We start from the raw sequence: 20,622 nt of genomic DNA, 5'->3' as shown, positions 1-20,622 counted from the left end.
GCACTTTTTATACTTGCTGTAAACTGTGTATGTGACAAATAGATTTGATTTGAGGCCCGGTTCCATTTGGTCCCTAGCCCTATCATCCAGCTCCTACCACTTCAGTGTTCACAGATCTGGATGGACTGGATCCATGAGAGAAATATGGCAGAAACTCCACTGAGCTTATTGGAAAGCTAGGGGGAGCCATCACGATAATACTGACATCTATTTGTTCCTTTCAGATATTGTTCTTGTAGCTATGGTTACACACAATGTACTGTACATTTGGAAGGTATTCAGACCCCTTGACTTTTTCCACATTTTGTTACATTGCAGCCTTATTCTAAAATGGATTACATTTGAGAAACTCACCAAATACAGGTGTGCCAAGCTTGTAGGGTCATACCCATGAATACTTAAACAAATGTTTTAACTAGGCAAGTCAGTTAAGAACAAATTCTTATTTACAATGATGGCCTACCAGGCAGAACAACAGATTTGTGGATTTGATCCAGCAACCCTTTGGTTACTGGCCCAACTACTAGGCTACCTGCCACCCTGACTTGCTGCTGTAATCGCTACCAAAGGTTCGTCAACAAAGTACTGAGTAAAGGGTTTGAATACTTATGTAAATGTGATATTTCAGTTTTGTATTTTTAATACATTTTCAAAAATTTCAAAAGAACAGCTTTGCTTTGTCATTATGGGGTATTATGTGCAGATTGATTAGGGGATTATTTTTTAAATCCATTTTAGAATAAGGCTGTAACGTAACAAAATGTGGAAAAATTAAGGGTTCTAAATAATTTCCGAATGCACTGTATGTGGTGTATTACCCGGAAACAAGTATATGATTTTGAAATTAAGGGGTATCTAGGCAAATAATGTTTCCATACTATTACCACTATTCTGTATGCTGTAAGTGGTATTATCCTTTTTTATGTAACTAAACCAAGTGTGTGATGAGAGAGTTAACATTTTTAAGACAGACACTTCACATATTCAAAAGAAATACTTTTATTATATTCTTTAAAGCACATGTAAAGTATTCCAACATACAAGAATATACATTGAGCTGAGTAACTTGTTTACTCTTTGACTGACAATATACCTATTGTACATTTTGTCTTACAGGGAATAGAGAGGAAAAAAAGTTTCTGTTTTTTTTTAAGGTTTTCTTTAAAAAAATAGATCACTTATTTTACAAGACAAAAATGTGATGACATAACAGGAGGAAAAGAAAAAGATCAAAGACCAACAGAAATAACACTCACAACAAAAGCAACATTAAATCCCAAGAATAACATGTTCTAAAAATATGTATATTTTTTAGATTGTGTCTTGTAAAATTCAGATTGTGTTATAATATTGAGAAAGGGGAAAGGTCTCTGACACTGTGTGAGTAACATTCACAGACAAAGATTACGTACACAGTGATCAAGGTTATGGGTCTTGTCTTAGCTGCAAGGTGAGAGGAAAACACTGCTAGTAGAAGACACTGCTAGAAGAGACTGACAGAACATAGCTAGCTCCCTGAGTGGCTACGAGTCACTTTTAGCCCTTTGTGGAGTGAGTTCATAGAACCTTATTCTCAGTATTCTGTTGTGGAACTTTACAGTTCATTAAGAACAAGTAGAATCAGGATATGTTGTCTGTCCATGCTCCTCAAAGGGTTAAGAGATGCCCTGTCTGACTCATAAACCTTATACAAATTATGTCTAACTCAGGGGGGTAGCTGGTAGCTCGGGCCATCCTTAGATTTGTGCTCTCCCAGTGGGATAGTGGATAGGAACGATCTTTGACATTTGGTGAGGAGTAGATGACACGGAAACATCAATGTACAAAAAATAATACAGTTGATCCAACCAGCAAAGAGAGTTTACACACAGACAATTTAACTGTAACCCAAAGACAAGGCATTAGTGAATGGGAGACTATTCCTATTGGCTGGATGTTGCTGGTTAAGGACTCTCACAGAGGAGCTGTTCTCCTCAAGTCACTTTGTTATTCAGAGTTCATAAAGTGTCCTCGTCTCTTCTTATGTTCTGTCTTCTGCTGTTTCTTTCACCCAGCGCGGTCTCATGAGGCAAGAGTCCGTTTCATTGACAATGTTGGGCTATTCTACTAGAGACCCTCCTTTGCCTTCGTGTGATTGGGCTGCCTACCTTGGCAGTGTTCACTATGCAAAGAGTGTTCAGCCTCCCGAATGGTCAAATGACATACATTGCGTAACCCCATTGGGTTGCTATGGGGGTGGGTGTTGCCATGGAAACCTGACTCTCTCTCTCTCAAGGGAAGTAGGTGAGCGACTGAGGTTTCTCATTGCATTTTTTAAGTCTACAAAGGGCAGCACCAAACACTGTCAGAACAAGTGCCTACGTCTGAGTGTGTGACCATCCTGTGAGTTTGCTACAAACCTGTCGGCAGACGATCAATAAAGAATAATTGACCAATAAGGCCATGACCAAGTAGTGTGGCATGTCATACATGTTTATATCCTCATTTGTAACAGAGAAATAACTGAATGATAATCTTGGTCTCATGGGGCTGGTGAAAACATACATGTCCAACATACATGCAGTCTACATATGTGTACCACTGATAACTGTGTCTTTGGGACTATAAATTAAAGAACCCTGTATCTGTTGAGTAGAACCATAGCATTACAATGATTCTAATTCAACCAGTCAAACTGTCCCAGAGTGTTAATACGTACATTCGGTGTGTGGTTCTGGCTGGTGCATTGGTGGTTGTCAGTGAGGTACATTCATGACGGGTTTGGGGAGCATCGATGTCCTAATGTTAAATGATCTTTGTTCACACTGTAGAATATGCATATTGCCCATTAGTTTGTCCAAAGTGCTACAGTACAAAAGGACCCTGAAGGTGAAGTCTGTAGTGTAAGATGCATGGCCTGCTAGGATAGTGGAGGAATAACGCCACAGCATGCTGGGAAACTGAGTATTTTAAGTCCTGGATTGTCTAGTTAACTGCTGGTTATTTCTGAGTTCAATATTTATATCCCTCACTCAATCTCCCCACTTTTCTTAACCTGCCTCTAACACATTCACTCCATATTTCTCTCTAGGAGCTGTTTGTAGAGTCGGGTAGAGAGATCTCACTCCCGAACACTTCCCGATAGAGTGGTGGGAAGCTGCATGCGGTCTCGGGGTGAACCAGACGGAAGAACTCCAGCTTGTTGACGTGGAGATTACAGATGGACTTCATCATCAGCAGCTTGGACACCATCTACAGGAGAAGAGGACACCGGGATAAGTCAGGAAAATACACTCAATATTTATGGACATGGTGGGATGGAAGAAATCCAGAGAACACATGAAATGTGTATGGACTTAAGCTAAGTTGCAAGGGATAGATCCGGCTTACAACACTAGACTGTTTAACTGTTTGTCTTAAAGAATGTCTACAGCAGCGTTTCCCAGCTCCAGTCCTCCAGAACCCCCAACAGTACACATTTTAGTTGCAGCCCTGGACAAACACCTGATTCAACTTGTCGAGGGCTCGATGATTAGTTGACAAGTTGAATCAGGTGTGCTTGTACGGTTCTACAACAAAAATGTGCACTGTTGGGGTTACTGGAGGACTGGAGTTGGGGAACCACTGGTTTACTCTACAGCACAAGGCCTTAAGGCCCCATAAAATATGCTTATGCAGCTGTTTGGAATATTCTGTAGAGGACCGTATCATAAAGTTCTTGGAGAGGAGACGTCTGCTACACCAGTGATTCCCATATGGTGGATCTCAGCCAATGACAACTGGGTCATGGCTAGAAGCTGTGTTCTGTCATCGTGCCGTGTGCTGAGTATTCCCGCTCATGGCTAGAAGAGATCTAGTTTTTATCAAACTAACCTCAAAAGTAGAATTTTGGGGCATTTTGGCTAACCCTAACCATTTTCCTAAACTTAACCCCATTCTCTTAACCTGCTAAATTTGTTCTCCAAACCTGCAACAAAAAGTCAAATCTGTTAATTTGACAAAATCTGGATCCCTTCTACCTGGTCTAGTTTGTCGTCGGCGGCCCCGCTCATGTGCAGACTGTGTTGCAGAGCCAGGAAGAGCTTCTCCTGCAGCTTCCGGACCTTCTGGCTGTCGGTCAGCCATGGTCGCTCTGGGGACAGAAGGACTGCGGCGCTGAACAGAGCCATCTCCTCATCGGTCAGCTGCAGGCGGCAGAGACCTTTAGCCAGGTCAAACACGGCACTGACCAGGTCATCGCAACCTGCAGAGAAAAATCACAATATTAGATATGCACACATGTTCCACTGAATTGTATTTGGAGTAGTTACAGTATTTAGAATGTATAAAGCTGATACTGTTATCAGACAAGGGGCAGGCTAACCTATCTGAGACGCTTACCGAGGGCTTTGAAGAGCTGGGCGGAAGCAAACTTGCCATCAAAGAACATGGTGTTGGTGTTAGCGTTAAACGCTCTGCACATCCTGATCAACAGTACCTCCAGACAGCCTGCAAAGGCAACCATCGAGAGCCACAGAAATGGAGAAAGAGAAGTGAGTGGAAGGGGGGATACCGAGAGCACAGAAGATGTTACAACATGCAGAAGAAAAAACACCCAACGGAAAGTTAAACATTTCGGATTGGAGGATCACAGATGTAAGTCATTTGAACAATTTGAAAGTCAGCAGGGCAATACGGATTATCAAGAACTTATCAAAAGGGGGTTTCAAACATTAATTGAGTTATCGTCAAATCAACGTGTGTGTGTGCAGATATAATGGTTGTTGAATGGTATAAATATGTTTCAGAGACGGTTTAGTTAAATGGATGTTTCAGAGACGGTTTAGTGAAATGGTCGGAGCAGTGATGTGTGGTTTGTAAAAAACATAAAGAGCACAAAGGTTGGAAAAAAGGACAAGATAAAGGACTTCTGCCATTTCTTCACTCATTACAGGAATGTGCTTCAATGTTATAGGGTTTGATCCATGTTTATTTGTATATGTGTGTGTAAGAAAGAGCGTTCACATAACAATCAGTGTGTGCATGTCCTAAAGTGGTTTGAGCGGTACGTGTAATCTGGATGTGTGCATGTATAAAGGTACGAACCTGCTTTGAGCAAAATGATCTGGTCGTTCTGACACAGGTCCATGAAGCCAGTGATGCGTTTGGCAAACTCCACCACGTACTGGATGGCATTGGTGATGTGGTGGGCACACTGCTGCCACATAAACTCTTCAGACTGGGAGAAATAGAGAAATTATAATTTAATACAACAATAATTCAAGACATTAGTGAGTAGCAGTGTGTGTGTGTGTGTGTGTCTTCACCTTGCACTGGAAGTTGCGGGTCTCCTCAGGTGAGTAATGAATCCCACTGTTTGTCAGCCTCTTCAGGTCGTCAGAACTGTACTGACTCGTCTCCAAGTGGGACTTGACAACACTCTGGGTGATACGCTCTGAAACAGAAAAACACTCTGGGTGATACGCTCTGAAACAGAAAAACACTCTGGGTGATACGCTCTGAAACAGAAAAACACTCTGGGTGATACGCTCTGAAACAGAAAAACACTCTGGGTGATACGCTCTGAAACAGAAAAACACTCTGGGTGATACGCCCTGAAACAAAACAGGACCATATGAATACAAGACCACTACAGATAACATGTTTACTTGATATTGGGAAATTTTGATGGTGATGTTAGATATAGAAATAGTAATAGATTTCGTACCTTTTTCCATAAGAGTGCAGTCATCGGCCAGTGGCGCCAGCAGCGCGGCTTGTGTGTGCGACAACATCTGGTACTCATGTTTGATTCCATTGGCGTCGGTGACATCCAGCAGATTCTGCTGCGGCGAGTTCTGATTGGACGAATTGTTAGAGGATGATGACGATGAAGAGTTTGAGGTGTTCCCGGTGCTTCCTCCGTGGCCTCCCAGCAGCTCCAGGCTGCAGTACTTGTGGGCCTCCTCCGGGGTCAAGGGCAGGTCAAACAGGTCGGGGATGTCATCCAGGTCACTCAGGGTGGAGCTGGAGCCGCCGCTGCTGTAGGAGTGACTAAGCTCCCTGTGCCTGTCCCCCTCACTGTCTCCCCCTGCCACATCTTCCCCGGTCAGGGACAAACCCTGGTTCAGACACCCCTGGTTCATAACCTCCTGGTTCAGAACCTCCTGGTTCTTCTGGTGCTTCTGAACCTCAGAGTACAGGCTGTCTCGCTGCTTCTTAGACATACGGCCAAACTTCACCGCTGGAGGGAGACAAGAGAAGAATCAGAATGTAAGTATCTATATACAGTGCATTCGGAAAGTATTCAGACCCCTTCACTTTTCCCACATTTTGTTACATTACAGCCTTATTTTTTTCCCCCCTTAGCAATCTACACGCAATACTCCATAATGATAAAGCAAAAACTGGTTTTTATACATTTTTACTAAATATCACATTTACATAAGTATTCAGACCCGTTACTCAGTACTTTGTTGAAGCACCTTTGGCAGCGATTACAGACACACGTCTTCTTGGATATGATGCTACAAGCTTGGCACACCTGTATTTTGGGAGTTTCTCCCATTCATCTCTGCAGATCCTCTCAAGCGCTGTCAGGTTGGATGGGGAGCGTCGCTGCACAGCTATTTTCAGGTCTCTTCAGAGATGTGCAATCGGGTTCAAGTCCGGGCTCTGGCTGGGCCACTCAAGAACATTCAGTCTAGTCAGGAACTAGTCTCCCAGTTCCTGCTGATGAAAAACATCTCCACAGCATGATGCTGCCACCACCATGCTTCAGCGTAGGGATGGTATCGGCCAGGTGATGAGCGTGCCTGGATTCCTCAAGACGTGGCGCTTGGCATTCAGGCCAAAGAGTTCAATCTTGGTTTCATCAGACCAGAGAATCTTGTTTCTCATGGTCTGAGAGCCCTTTAGGTGCCTTTTGGCAAATTCCAAGTGGGCTGTCATGTGCCTTTTACTGAGGAGTGGCTTCCGTCTGGCCACTATACCATAAAGGCCTGATTGGTGAAGTGCTGCAGAGATGGTTGTCCTTCTGGAAGGTTCTCCCATCTCCACAGAGGAACTCTGGAGCTCTGTCAGAGTGACCATCAGGTTCTTGGTCACCTGCCTGACCAAGGCCCTTCTCCCCTGATTTCTCAGTTTGGCCAGCTCTAAGAAGAGTCTTGGTTGTTACAAACTTCTTTCATTTAAGAATGCTGGAGGCCACTATGTTCTTGAAGACCTTGAATGCTGTAGACATTTGTTGGTACCCTTCCCCAGATCTGTGCCTCGACACAATCCTGTCTCGGCGCTCTACGGATAATTCCCTTGACCTCATGGCTTGGTTTTCGCTCTGACATGCACTGTCAACTGTGGGACCTTATATAGACAGGTGTGTACCTTTTCAAATCATGTCTAATCAATTTAATTTACCACAGGTGGACTCCAATCAAGTTGTCGAAACATCTCAAGGATAATCAACGGAAACTGGATGCACCTGACCTCAATTTCGAGTCTCATAGCAAAGGGTCTGAATTCTTTTTTTTTTAAAACCTGTTATCGCTTTGTCATTATGGATTATTGTGTGTAGATTGAAGAGGACATTTTATTTTTATTTAATCCATTTTAGAGTAAGGCTGTAACGTAACAAAATGTGGGAAAAGTCAAATGCACTGTATATACAGTAAATCTGTGTGGAAACAAGTGTTGACTACTTGTCATGAGTTTTCTTCTGGGCTCCACGCACGTCTGTGTGTGTGACTCACCATCCCGGCTCATGCCCAAAGCCAGACACTTCTGCAGTCTGCAGTGTTGGCAGCGATTGCGGTTGGTTCGGTCAATAAGACAGTTTCTCTGGCGGGAACACGAGTACATGGCATTGTTCTGCTGGCTGCGGCGGAAGAATCCCTACACAAAGGAACACAAAGGATGAGTCAAATGATTACATAATGTATAGAATTCCAGTATCATAAACCTAGATGTTACAAAATTGAATAATTATTTCATTGATCACAACTAAGGATATTTTCAATTGCAGCTTGTCTTTGTTTCATATTGTTAAAGAACACATGAAAAAGGTAAAGAAGAAACCCAACTAATACTACTACTAGCTCACCTTGCAACCTTCGCAGGTAATGACACCATAGTGGATACCTGAGGATTTGTCCCCACATATCTTGCAGGGTATTATTTCTATTTGAGCTGTAGAGAGAGAGAGGGGGGGGGGGGGTATATTACAAAAGCTGTGAAGCTCAACCCATCAAGTGAGTTATTAAACCCGTATTAAAAACGAATGAGAATCCATAAAAATATTACTGCCCTGCCAAGTCTACAGCTAGTAGATCTCAAAATAAGGATATGGGTTGGGACTAATATGGCCACACACAAACAACTCTCACTATTGAGTAACACCCCTGCTGAGGCCAATCTCTCTTGGGGCACGGCCAAGAGCTCAGATCATGACCAGATTTCATTGCATAATGTGTTGCAACGTTCACACATACATTATATAGACACACTGCAGGGCTAGCACTGGAAGATTCTGATACGACGGAGGGAGGACTATTTTAATATGTCTCATTTAGAAAACCTTTTGCGTTATCTTTCTCACCGTCTCTATTTTATTTGTTAAGCACTTTAAAATGCATCCCTTGTAAGAAATGTGCTCTATAAATACAGTTTGATTGATTGAATATTGGCATTTGCAACAGGTTTACAGGTTTCCACCTGGCATGTGGCAATGATCAACATCTTGTGAAGTGAGAGGCAGGCTGTCAGGTTGGCTCTGCCCTGCATGCTCTGAGTGTCATAGCAGCAGACCGAAAGGTATTCAAATGGACAAATATTGACTTTAATCATGCCTTATCTATGTGCCATATTTCATACTAACACAGATTGCCCCAGCACAGAGAATAATACAAGTAAACATAGTATGCAATAAAAAAGAGTGGGGAAATTATTTGATTGAAGTGACTTTGAAACTAAACCTGGCCGTGTGTCTCTCATGCTGTCAGTCTGTCTGTGGACCCAGTGAGGTGAAAGACAGAAATAGACAGAGTCATGTGTCAGAAACCCAGTCCCCTCACACACTATCTTTCCCTCGCCCATATAAGGGCCTAAAATGGAGGGCAGTCGTATGTGAAGAAAAACATGTTTTAGTTTAAACAGACGGAGCCGGTTGGCTATTTTACTTCACAGCAGCCTCATATAGCCTCCACATTGACTCTGTACTGGTACCACCTGTATATAGCCTCCGCATTGACTCTGTACTGGTACCACCTGTATATAGCCTCCGCACATTGACTCTGTACCGGTACCCCCTGTATATAGCCTCTACATTGACTCTGTACTGGTACCACCTGTATATAGCCTCCGCATTGACTCTGTACTGGTACCACCTGTATATAGCCTCCGCACATTGACTCTGTAACGGTACCCCCTGTATATAGCCTCTACATTGACTCTGTACCGGTACCCCCTGTATATAGCCTCCGCACATTGACTCTGTACCGGTACCCCCTGTATATAGCCTCCACATTGACTCTGTACCGGTACCCCCTGTATATAGCCTCTACATTGACTCTGTACCGGTACTCCCTGTATATAGCCTCCGCACATTGACTCTGTACCGGTACCCCCTGTATATAGCCTCCGCACATTGACTCTGTACCGGTACCCCCTGTATATAGCCTCCGCACATTGACTCTGTACCGGTACCCCCTGTATATAGCCTCCGCACATTGACTCTGTACCGGTACCCCCTGTATATAGCCTCCGCACATTGACTCTGTACCGGTACCCACTGTATATTGTCTCACAACTGTTATGTCATTTTTGCTTTTTAATTCATTAATTTAAATGTTTTCTTTTTTCTTTATTTTTTTACTTCATTTTATTTTAGTAAATACTTCCTTAACACTTCTTTTTGTTAAAACTTAATTGTTGGTTAAGGGCTTGTAAGTAAGCATTTCACTGTAAGGTCTACACCGGTTGTATTCTGTGCATGTGACAAATACAATTTGATTTGGTTTGAATTGGCATTCTGAGAAATAAGGTAGGGCACTTGATTTCAACATCTGAACAAAGTGGACAGGCTAGCATGCTGTTCAAACAGCTGGAGACAGACAGAAGGGAACAAAGTGGACAGGCTAGCATGCTACTCAAACAGTTGGAGACAGACAGAAGGGAACAAAGTGGACAGGCTAGCATGCTACTCAAACAGTTGGAGACAGGCAGAAGGGAACAAAGTGGACAGGCTAGCATGCTACTCAAACAGTTGGAGACAGACAGAAGGGAACAAAGTGGACAGGCTAGCATGCTACTCAAACAGTTGGAGACAGACAGAAGGGAACAAAGTGGACAGGCTAGCATGCTACTCAAACAGTTGGAGACAGACAGAAGGGAACAAAGTGGACAGGCTAGCATGCTACTCAAACAGTTGGAGACAGGCAGAAGAGTGTGTTCATAACTATTAAAATGCCTAGGTAGCTAGTTCTGCCAAGTTAGCTAGCAAATAAATCAAATTTGACTGAACTTTAAATATAAAGATTAGCTGGCTACTCACTAGCACATGGGCTTGTGTTTGAGAAATTATTCATGACACCTGTGTTAATTTTCTATAATGCCTGCTACAAGAAGTTAGTTATTATTAGTGAATGTGCATAATGCACGGTTCTGGTTAAATTTGTAAAAAAAATGGCATTATCATAGACTGACTTTAAAGCCAGATCAACGATTATTGCAAAAAAAAGCATGTTAAACTATGTTGATAAAATAATAGCATTATTAGTGGGTCTTATGGTTGTGAAAGGTTTATAATTTAGCCTATGTATAATTTCACAAGTCCTGTATTCATTAGATTATTGCTGACTGTTTGAAATGCAGTGTATTTCACCTTTAATTGTACAACAAAGCTTATTTGGAGAAAACATTAAACAATATATAATAATATAATAATAATATATATATATATATATATATCGTGAATCGTCCGTAAATTTGAGGGGAAAAAACAACATGATTTTTAGGACATATCGCCCAGCCCTAGCTGCAGGCATGTATTGGAAAAGTATCTCCTGCCTTCTGCCCTCGCCCTCTCTTTTCTCTCCAATCCTCCGCTCGGTTATATAACTCTTGTCTGCGAGCATTTCACAAACACACTCGCTCAGTTATATAACTCTTGTCTGCTAGCATTTCATAAACATACTCATTCGGGGAGGTCACTCTAGCTACCGCCCCGCCTCCTCTCTGCCGCTGCAGCTCCCATTGGCTGGGGGGCGGGCAGGGCCTGTCGGGGGTTGGTTGTGTGGGATATCAGTCAGACGCAGTAGCCTGTCATGCAATTCTGTCCTACTGACACACTTTCTCACTGAGGGGAGGGTAAGCAGGGGCTAGTCAGGCGCTTTCACACTGTGTGAATAGGGCTCTCTACCCCAGGTTTTAAGGTGGAACTCAACTAGACTGAGCCTCCGAAATGCACAGCTCAAAGCACAGCTGTCTACTTAATATTCAGCAAAAAAATAAATAAATAATGATACAATAAAAATCTTAATTCTAAACAGTTGTTTGAAAGTGCTCAAATGAAAATGATTCTTATTACTGTAGTTACCACTGATATTCTTCAGCTCGATAAGCGTGAGTGAGAGGGAAGACTTGATAAACACTACGTAAGGGATGAAATGAAAGACAACCGAAGGACACATCCATAAAGCCACTAGGTACTGTACTGTAGCTGGCTTGGTGCCAGTAGGACTATGAACTATCAGCTGTATGGCAGTATCATATCTGCTATCTAATCTGACTACTCTCTCTGAAATTGAGCTTCTGCTTCAACTAATTAGGTTCTTGTTCCCAGTTTAAGGCAAGTCAGAAGATCAGAATAACACAGACCTCCATTTGTAACAGTTCTGCCATAACAAATATTAGCATATGTATTTAGACTCTTCTGCTTTGCTAAAGCGAGAGATACAATAAGAGACATCTGAAGCCTTATCTACAGAACTGCATCTTGTTTTAAAGCATGACATGTTCTGCAAAATAATTAATAATCAATTTTGCATTATAAAGCACTGAGAAATGCTGTGGTAACCACTACAAGATCAAATCAAATTTATTTGTCACATGCACCGAATATGTAGACCTTACTGTGAAATGCTTACTTCCAAGCCCTTAACCAACAACGCGGTTCAAGAAAGAGTTAAGAAAATATTTACCAAATAAACTCAAGTAAACAATTATAAAAAGTAATACAATAAAATAACAATAACAAGGCTATATACAGGAGGTACCGGTACCGAGTCAATGTGCAGGGGTACAGGTTAGTCAAGGTAATTTGTACATGTAGGTAGGGGTAAAGTGACTATGCATAGATAATAAACAGCGAGTAGCAGCAGAGTAAAAACAAATGGGGGGTGGGTGTCAATGTAAATAGTCCGGGTGGCCATTTGATTAATTGGTCAGCAGTCTTATGGCCTTTTGGTCCGAGACTTTTCGCTCCGGTACCGCTTGCTGTGCGGTTGCAGAGAGAACAGTCTATGACTTGGGTGACTGGAGTCTTTGTGAATATGTTGGGCCTTCCTCTGACACCGCCTAGTATATAGGTCCTGGATGGCAGGAAGCTTGGCCCCAGTGATGTACTGGGCCGTACACACTACCCTCCATAGCGTGTTACGGTCAGATGCCGAGCAGTTGTCATACCAGGCGGTGATGCAACCGGTCAGGATGCTCTCGATGGTGCAGCTGTAGAACTTTTATAGGATCTGGGGACCCATGCCAAATCTTTTCAGTCTCCTGAGAGGGATAAGGTGTTGTCGTGCCCTCTTCACGACTGTCTTGGTGTGTTTTTACCATTATAGTTCGTTGGTGATGTGGACACCAAGGAACTTGAAACTCTCGACCCGCTCCACTACAGCCCCATCGATGTTAATGGGGGCCTGTTCGGCCCACCTTTTCCTGTAGTCCATGATCAGCTCCTTTGTCTTGATCACATTGAGGGAGAGGTTGTTGTCTTGGCACCACACTGCCAGGTCTCTGATGTCCTCCCTATAGGCTTTCTCATCGTTGTCGGTAATCAGGCCTACCGCTGTTGTGTCGTCAGCTAACTTAATGGTGTTGTTGGAGTCGTACTTGGCCACGCAGTCGTGTGTGAACAGGGAGTACAGGAGGGGACTAAGCACCTCCCCCCTGAGGGGCCCCAGTGTTGAGGATCAGCATGGCAGACGTGTGGTTGTCTACCCTTACCACCTGGGGCCGACCCGTCAGGAAGTCCAGGATCCAGTTGCAGAGGGAGGTGTTTAGTCCCAGGGTCCTTAGATTAGTGATGAGCTTTGTGGGCACTATGGTGTTGAACGCAGAGCTGGAGTACTGGTGAGAGTTGGGTGTCGTCAGGGGCCGACAGACTGGGGACATCATCACTCAGCTTTGGCTGCCAGATCAATTCCCTTTCACCGGTGACCGATCCTCCTGACCGACCCAGCCAGCCACATTTCACTTCGTTTTTCATAGTAACACGCAAGTGCACACACAGAGACATAGAACGAGGGAGATAATACAATCTATGTCGACCAAAGGTCTACTTTGAGAAGATGACGTTCTAATTGACTCTTAACACTCACACATTTAACTTAGGCTTATGAGTACAATACACACAGGCAACAGACAGGCAACAGTGCGCTCAATAAACCTTTTCAACTCCAGTAACAAACTTGAACCACTTTTGTGCTTTTACTTATTTTTTTTACAGTTCTGGGCAGGGCATGTTACAGTAAATGTTATGTAATGCCTGTGAAAAGCTTTGATCTGAGGGAAGTGGAACTCTATTACAAATGAATCATTCAACATTAGGGTGTGTCCCAATTGTCTGAAGTGGCTTCCTTCCTTTTCTCCTCTCCATTTCCCTCAACCAACACTGATGGGAAAGAACTGGACTTGTGAAAGCCAACTCCCAGTAGGTATTCATATTGCTTGCATATTTCCTGTGTTTTCAAATCAGTGCAGGAGGCCATAGAAAACAGAGATGGTGTTGCCTTCTAGGCCACCCCTCTGTAGGCTAACCAAACAGTATCATATTACATGAAACATAATGAGCAGTTATTGCTGCATACAAGGCCCCTCTAGTCAAGTCCCTAGGAGGTTGTTGCCTGTTGTGTCACACAAGGTGAAGGACAGTGTAACAGATCATTTCCTAATGGAGGTAAGTTTACAACTCACTCTCCACTCACAAAACAAATGATTATTTGCACTTTGGCTGTGCAATAAGTATTTAAATAAACTCTGATCTGACATGGAATGCAAATATTACCAAGTAGAACTAAAATCCATTAGAGGGGGATTACTGCACAGGTGTGAAGCTGTGTGAAGCTGTGCTGGTGATAGATTGTTAATGACATGTAAAAGAGTGAAAAACTAGTCACTGTAATCACAAAAAGAGGAATAACAACACACAATAAAAATATTAACAATAAAAAAAAAAGTGCAAAATAAATACTTTGACAAAATGATTCCGTAGACAAACAAAAGGTTTTAAAAAAACTATACAAACAAAAAACAAAAGGAATTCTCTTTAGGTCTCAGCAAACGAGAGACTTCTTAAAATTGTATTTTTAGTCCAGTGAGCCAAAGAACTGGGGTTGTTTACATTTCGATATCCTGCCAGCCACCCTCTATAGGCCCAGAAAATCCCCCCCCCCTACAAACAGATTAGGAACAGAGTACCCTCACTATGCCAAAAGCCCCCAATCCAAACAAACACTAAATACTATAATTCATAAAAGTAAATATACATTTTATATGCTACAATAGCAATATATGTCTATCTGTTACTGTGCTGTTACATTGTTGAGACAGCCGCAGACTGTAATTGTAACATGTCTTGGTATGCCTTTTGATTGCAGTAACATTGTTGCAATTTTAGAGGCAGCATCTTGAGAAGACAATCAGCAACAAAAGTAGCAACAGCTGAACATTGCCGCAAATCAGAACTTTTTAATCACAATCTTTCTGTTTGTGAATTTTTTTCAATCATGTCAACTATTTTGGCTGTCTCTCTCTCTCTCTGCCTCCCTCCCTCTCGCTCTCCGTCCCTCCTTCTTTCCCTCCCTCTCTCCCTCCCCTCCCCCCACACCCGAGCTACCCAGTGACACGGTCCTACCGGACAAGCTAAATACCTCGGAGCCAAGAAACACTGAACCATGCGTAAGAGCATCAGCTGTTCTAGAAGACTGTGTGATCACGCTCTCCCTAGCCGCTGTGAGTAAGACCTTTAAACAGGTTAACGTTCACAAGGCCGCAGAGCCAGACAGATTACCAGGATGCATACTCAGAGCATACACTGACCAGCCGACAAGTGTCTTCACTGACATTTTCAACCTCTCCCTAACCCAGTCTGTAATGCCAACATGTTTCAAGCAAACTACCATAGTCCCTGTGCCCAAGAACGCCAATGTAACCTGTCTAAATGACTATCACCCTGTAGCACTCACATATGTAGCCAAGAAATGCTTTAAAAGGATAGTCATGGCTCACATCAACACCATCATCCCAGACACCCTGGACCCACTTGAATTCGTATACCGCCCCAATAGATCCACAGATGATGTGGACAAAAGGAACACCTACGTGAGAATGCTGTCCATTGACTGCATCTCAGCGTTCAACACCATGGTGCACTCCAAGCTCATCACTAAGCTACGGGCCCTGGGACTGAACACCTCCCTCTGCAACTGGATCCTTGACTTCCCAGGTGGTGAGGGTAGGCAACAACACATCCGTCACACTGACCCTTAACACAGTGGCCCCTCAGGGGTGTGCGTTTAGTCCACTCCTGTACTCCCTGTTCACCCACAACTCCAACACTATCATAAATTTTGCCAACGACATGATGGTGGTAGGCCTGATCTGATTTGGGGCGGCAGGTAGCCTAGTGGTTAGAGCATTGGGCCAGTTGCTAGATCGAATCCCCGAGCTGACAAGGTAAAAATCTTTCGTTCTGCCCCTGAACAAGGCAGTTAACCCACTGTTCCTAGGCCATCATTGTAAATAAGTTATTTGTTCTTAACTGACTTGCCTAGTTAAATAAAGTTTAATACAAAAAATGTAAAAAATCACTGATGACAATGAGACAGCCAATAGGGAGGAGGGCAATATGGTCTATGGGTGATTCACGATATATACAGTATCAGTCAAAAGTTCCGACACACCTACTCATTCAGTTTACAATTGGCTCATTCATCCCCCTCCTCTCCCCTGTAACTATTCCCCAGGTCGTTGCTGCAAATGAGAACGTGTTCTCAGTCAACTTACCTGGTAAAATAACGGTAAAAAAAAAAAAAATAATCCAGGTTTTTCATAATTTTTACTATTTTCTACATTGTACAATAATAGTGAAGACATCAAAACTATGAAATAACACATACGGAATCATGTAGTAACCAAAAAAGTGTTAAACAAATCAAAATATACTTTATATTTCAGATTCTTCAAAGTAGCCACCCTTTGCCTTGATGGCACCTTTGCAAGTGGTACCGATGCACCAAGTCTAGAACCAGCAGGACCCTGAACAGCTTCTGCCCCAAGCCATAAGACTGCTAGTTAGCTAAATAGTTAACCAAATAGCTACCTGGACTATCTGCATTGACCCTTTTTGCAATAAAGTTTTTAACTCATCACATACGCTGCTGCTGCCGCCGTTTACTATCTGTCACTTTATTCCTAGTTATATAAATGGTACCCCTTGTGTATAGCCAAGTTATCGTTACTCATTGTGTATCTATTATTACGTGTTTCACTTTTCTATAATTTATTTCTCTTTTTGAATTTTTGGGAAGGGCCCCTATGCAAGCATTTCATTGTTAGTCCACACCTGTTGTTTACAAAGCACGTGAAGAATAAAATTACATTGAACTTACTCTACCAGTTGTATGTGCGGCTTGTCCTTCAGCTGCTCAAAATTTGAGACAAAATATCGACAGAAAAGTATTGTTAACCTGACTTTTTAGAGCTGGTAGGTATTTGGTTGGTTAGGCACTAAGGTAAAGTTAGTTTTTTATTGGTTATTCAGTTTTCTCTTGTTAAAAGCTATTGAATCAAGCATTCTATGATAATGGTATATTCTGAATCAGGGGGAGGATGGAGAACATTTTTTGTTGGTGTAAAAAAAAAAAAAAATCAATTCAGATTTCAATCATCAAAAAAAAGTAACATTTAAAAAAAACTATCTATCCTTCCCTGATTGAGAATATTCCATTTTCACTGTCATGGGATGCTTGGTTCATTTGCTATTGATGAAAGAAAACCAAATATCCCCCAAAAAGTCAAGTAAACAATACTTTCCTGTGGATATTTTTGTCTCAAATTTCGAGCAGCTGAAAGACAGCCCTCACAGACAACAGGTAGAGTTTATTTACCTTTATTTCAACAGAGAAGTCATATTGAGACTAAAGGCTCTTTGTGCAGGGTTCATTTGTAAATCTGCTTCCTGTTGAATAGTGAGGTAAGCTTTGTTTCTGTAAAAGAAAAAAAAGCCCAATTTAAATCTTAGCTTCTTAACAAGCTCATTCATATGTTTTAAATGTTAAATCATCGTCAATCCAAATACCAAGGTATTTGTATGCAGGGCCGGTTCGATTATATGAGTTATATTATATATATTATCACTCATTCGATTATATTATATCCAATGAGTGAAATTGTAATCAATTTGAGACAATTTTATGACAATTTGAAAACAACATGTATTTAGTTTTGCCCGTATTAAGCATGGGATGTAAGTTCAAATGTAATTTTATTCAACATTCAGGCTTGTAAGGAACATTTAAACGATTTTGCACAAACATGTTTCAGGCTGTATACCAATAAATTGTGTATAACAGCCTAATTAACCAGACTTTACAACCCTTTACAACATTGTTCACACATTTAACTTAAACAGTATTTTATTATGAATAAAATATATATATATTATAAGCATTTTCACTAGTTACAGAAAACTCTCCAGCCTACAGCCAAGGAATTCCTATAATATTCCGAGGCAGTGGCGCACCTGGCAAGAGAAACCAGATAATCCAGGCAGGCTAAAGCAGAAGGAGCGATTAAGGTGATAGCCTACGCACTTGAAAAGGAAAGCAGTTGCACTTTTAGCTAAAGTTATTTACATTTCAATAGCTTTCGATACATTGTTTCTCGGCAAAATGAACATAGGATATATGAGACATTGAAAAGTCTACAAAGTATGGTCATTTGAATATGAATGATAATAATTCATTTACCTCTCATGTTGAATATTTATCGTTTCTGGATCAATGAATTTGACTTCATGTGGGTTGTAACTGAATACAAATATCTGTAAAACTGTTGAAAGACCAGCATTTGCTGGCACGCAAAAAAAACTTATTTAGCCTAATGAACTAGAAACGACTTTTTCCGAAAATAAGGCAAAAATCAGCGAGGAGAGTCTTGCGACAGTTAATTAAATGCAAAGAAATTCGACAGTTCAAGTTGCATGTTTTCCTGTTTGTCTCGATGCACTATTTCGGTAACTTCTTGACAGAATACTCCCACGGTGGTTTAGCTTGGCTTGCAAGGTTCCAAGGTTCTTGCAAGGTTCTCAGTCTACCCTGCTAACCTACTTCTCGACGCGTGGACGAACTCACTCCCGAGGTCCCCTCGTAGTTCTCGTGGCCGCGCACACGCGGGATCGAGTTTTAAGGAGGATTGGAGATGGGAACTGTTCAGAATGGAGCGAACATAACGACGTATCTATGACCCACTGTAAACAACAACAACAATTAACACTTTAACTCTCATTTAGTCATGTGGGTTTTAAAAACATTTTTTTTGCCCTCGTTTTTCATAAATCAGCATTTGTTTTTGCAAGGCACGGACGACACAGTATGTAGACTAACCAGTTTATTCTGCACTTGTATCACATGTTGTGTTACGGTAAAATGGGCAGTGTTATGATAAGAAAAACATTATGTTGTGATGATTCCTTCTGATTCGGTGCCGTTCACAGTGTTAGAGCTGAGTGTGGGTTGTGCTATGTGATGCAAGGTTCTGGCAGCTTAGTTATGAAACAGGGGGACGGCAGATACATCAAAGTAGGTTAGAGGAGCAACACTGGAGTGCGTGGAGCCTGCAGCCGCACAACCCTCAGCCCTATCTATACCTGTGTCTTTCTCTCCTCCTTTTCCCACTCTCTCTATATGTGACTCTCTCCTCCACTCTCTCTGTTTTCCCTACACCCACAGTTAGTTCATTTCCACCTCCCCTCTATTTCCTTCCTCCAGCTTCATCCCTTGATTTCCTTCCTCTATGTATCCCTTCTGTGTTTAAAAAAATGATTGTTTCATGTTTATTTAATATCTCTGATCTTCTTTTCTAGGCAACTCTTGTCCTTATCTCCTCTTTCTGTCTTCTATCTCCTTTAGATGTTACATTTCAGTTACTGATATTACATCATGTGTATTGTTCCAACTTTTATAGCATAATCATACATCTCTCTTTCACTTCACTCATCTGTATCTTTCATTCATTTCTCTCTATCCTCCAGCTCTCATTCTCTCTCTCTCCCTTCTCTCCTGACCCTCTTCCATAGCCCCTCTGTTCTCTGTCTCCCTTGACAACCGTGGTGACACACTGTTCTGAAGACTTACATAACCACATAACAACTCAGAGGGAGGGAGGGAGGGAGGGAGGCAGGGAGGGAGGGAGGGAGATGTCTCCAACATGACTGGGAGGCATGCAAGCAGACATGTTTTTCTAGTCTGTTGAAAAGGAGAGAAAGAGAGTGAAATAAACAGGGAGAAATATGCAAAGAGAGAGAAAATATAGAAAATGAGAGAGAGTGAACCAGAAGGACAGAGAGAGAGAGAGAGAGAGAGAGAGAGAGAGAGAGAGAGAGGGAACCAGAATGACAGAAAGAGAGAGAGGGAGAGGGAACCAGAAGGACAGAGAGAGAGAGAGGGAGAGGGAACCAGATGGACAGAGAGAGAGAGAGTGAACCAGAAGGACAGAGAGAGAGAGAGAGTGAACCAGAAGGACAGAGATAGAGAGAGAGAGAGAGAGAGAGAGAGAGAGAGAGAGAGAGAGAGGGAACCAAAAGGACAGAAAGAGAGAGAGGGAGAGGGAACCAGAAGGACAGAGAGAGAGAGAGTGAACCAGAAGGACAGAGAGAGAGAGAGAGAGAGATAGAGAGAGTGAACCAGAAGGACAGAGAGAGAGAGGGGGGGAGTGTTATTTGAAGATTATCAGCAGCTGCAAAATAACCCAAACAGAACAGACACTGACGTATTTGGCAGACAGACAGACAGAGCGACAGACAGACTGATAAACAGACAGACAGACAGAGCAACAGACAGACAGATAAACAGACGGACAGAGCAACAGACAAACAAACAGACATACATAGGGACATAGCGACAGACAGGGAGACAGACAGAGAGACAGACCGACACGCAGAGTGACAAACAGACAGGCAGAGCGACAGAGAAACAGATGGACAGAGCGACAGATAGACAGATGGACATTGCGACAGACAGACAGACAAATAGACAGAGCGATAGACAGACAGAGCGACAGACAGACAGATGGACATTGCGACAGACAGACAGACAAATAGACAGAGCGACAAACAGACAGACAGACAGTCACAGGGAAAACAGATATCACATAAACAGATGAGTGATG

General features: G+C 42.3%; 1 protein-coding gene across 2 annotated transcripts; it reads right to left on the bottom strand.

The window, feature by feature from the left end:
* Nucleotides 1–981: 981 nt before the first annotated feature.
* LOC129813939 (nuclear receptor ROR-beta-like) lies at nt 982–18,628 on the bottom strand. Of its 2 annotated transcripts, XM_055866594.1 has the most exons (10): nt 18,204–18,628; nt 17,343–17,441; nt 8,057–8,142; nt 7,707–7,848; nt 5,687–6,202; nt 5,286–5,413; nt 5,065–5,197; nt 4,360–4,467; nt 3,999–4,222; nt 982–3,231 (listed from the first exon to the last, which is right to left on the bottom strand). In XM_055866594.1, exons 4-10 carry the CDS (start codon nt 7,813–7,815, stop codon nt 3,067–3,069), a joined length of 1,383 nt encoding a protein of 460 aa, XP_055722569.1. In that variant the 5' UTR covers nt 7,816–7,848; nt 8,057–8,142; nt 17,343–17,441; nt 18,204–18,628; the 3' UTR covers nt 982–3,066. The 2 variants fall into 2 exon arrangements, with proteins under 2 accessions (XP_055722569.1, XP_055722568.1); XM_055866593.1 differs by lacking the exon at nt 17,343–17,441.
* Between the last annotated feature and the right edge of the window lie 1,994 nt (nt 18,629–20,622).

The sequence above is a fragment of the Salvelinus fontinalis genome, chromosome 17 (genome assembly GCF_029448725.1).
Source record: "Salvelinus fontinalis isolate EN_2023a chromosome 17, ASM2944872v1, whole genome shotgun sequence".
Lineage (NCBI taxonomy): Eukaryota > Metazoa > Chordata > Actinopteri > Salmoniformes > Salmonidae > Salvelinus > Salvelinus fontinalis.
Note: the sequence above shows the minus strand (reverse complement) of the source record. Positions and strands in the feature narration are given on the sequence as shown.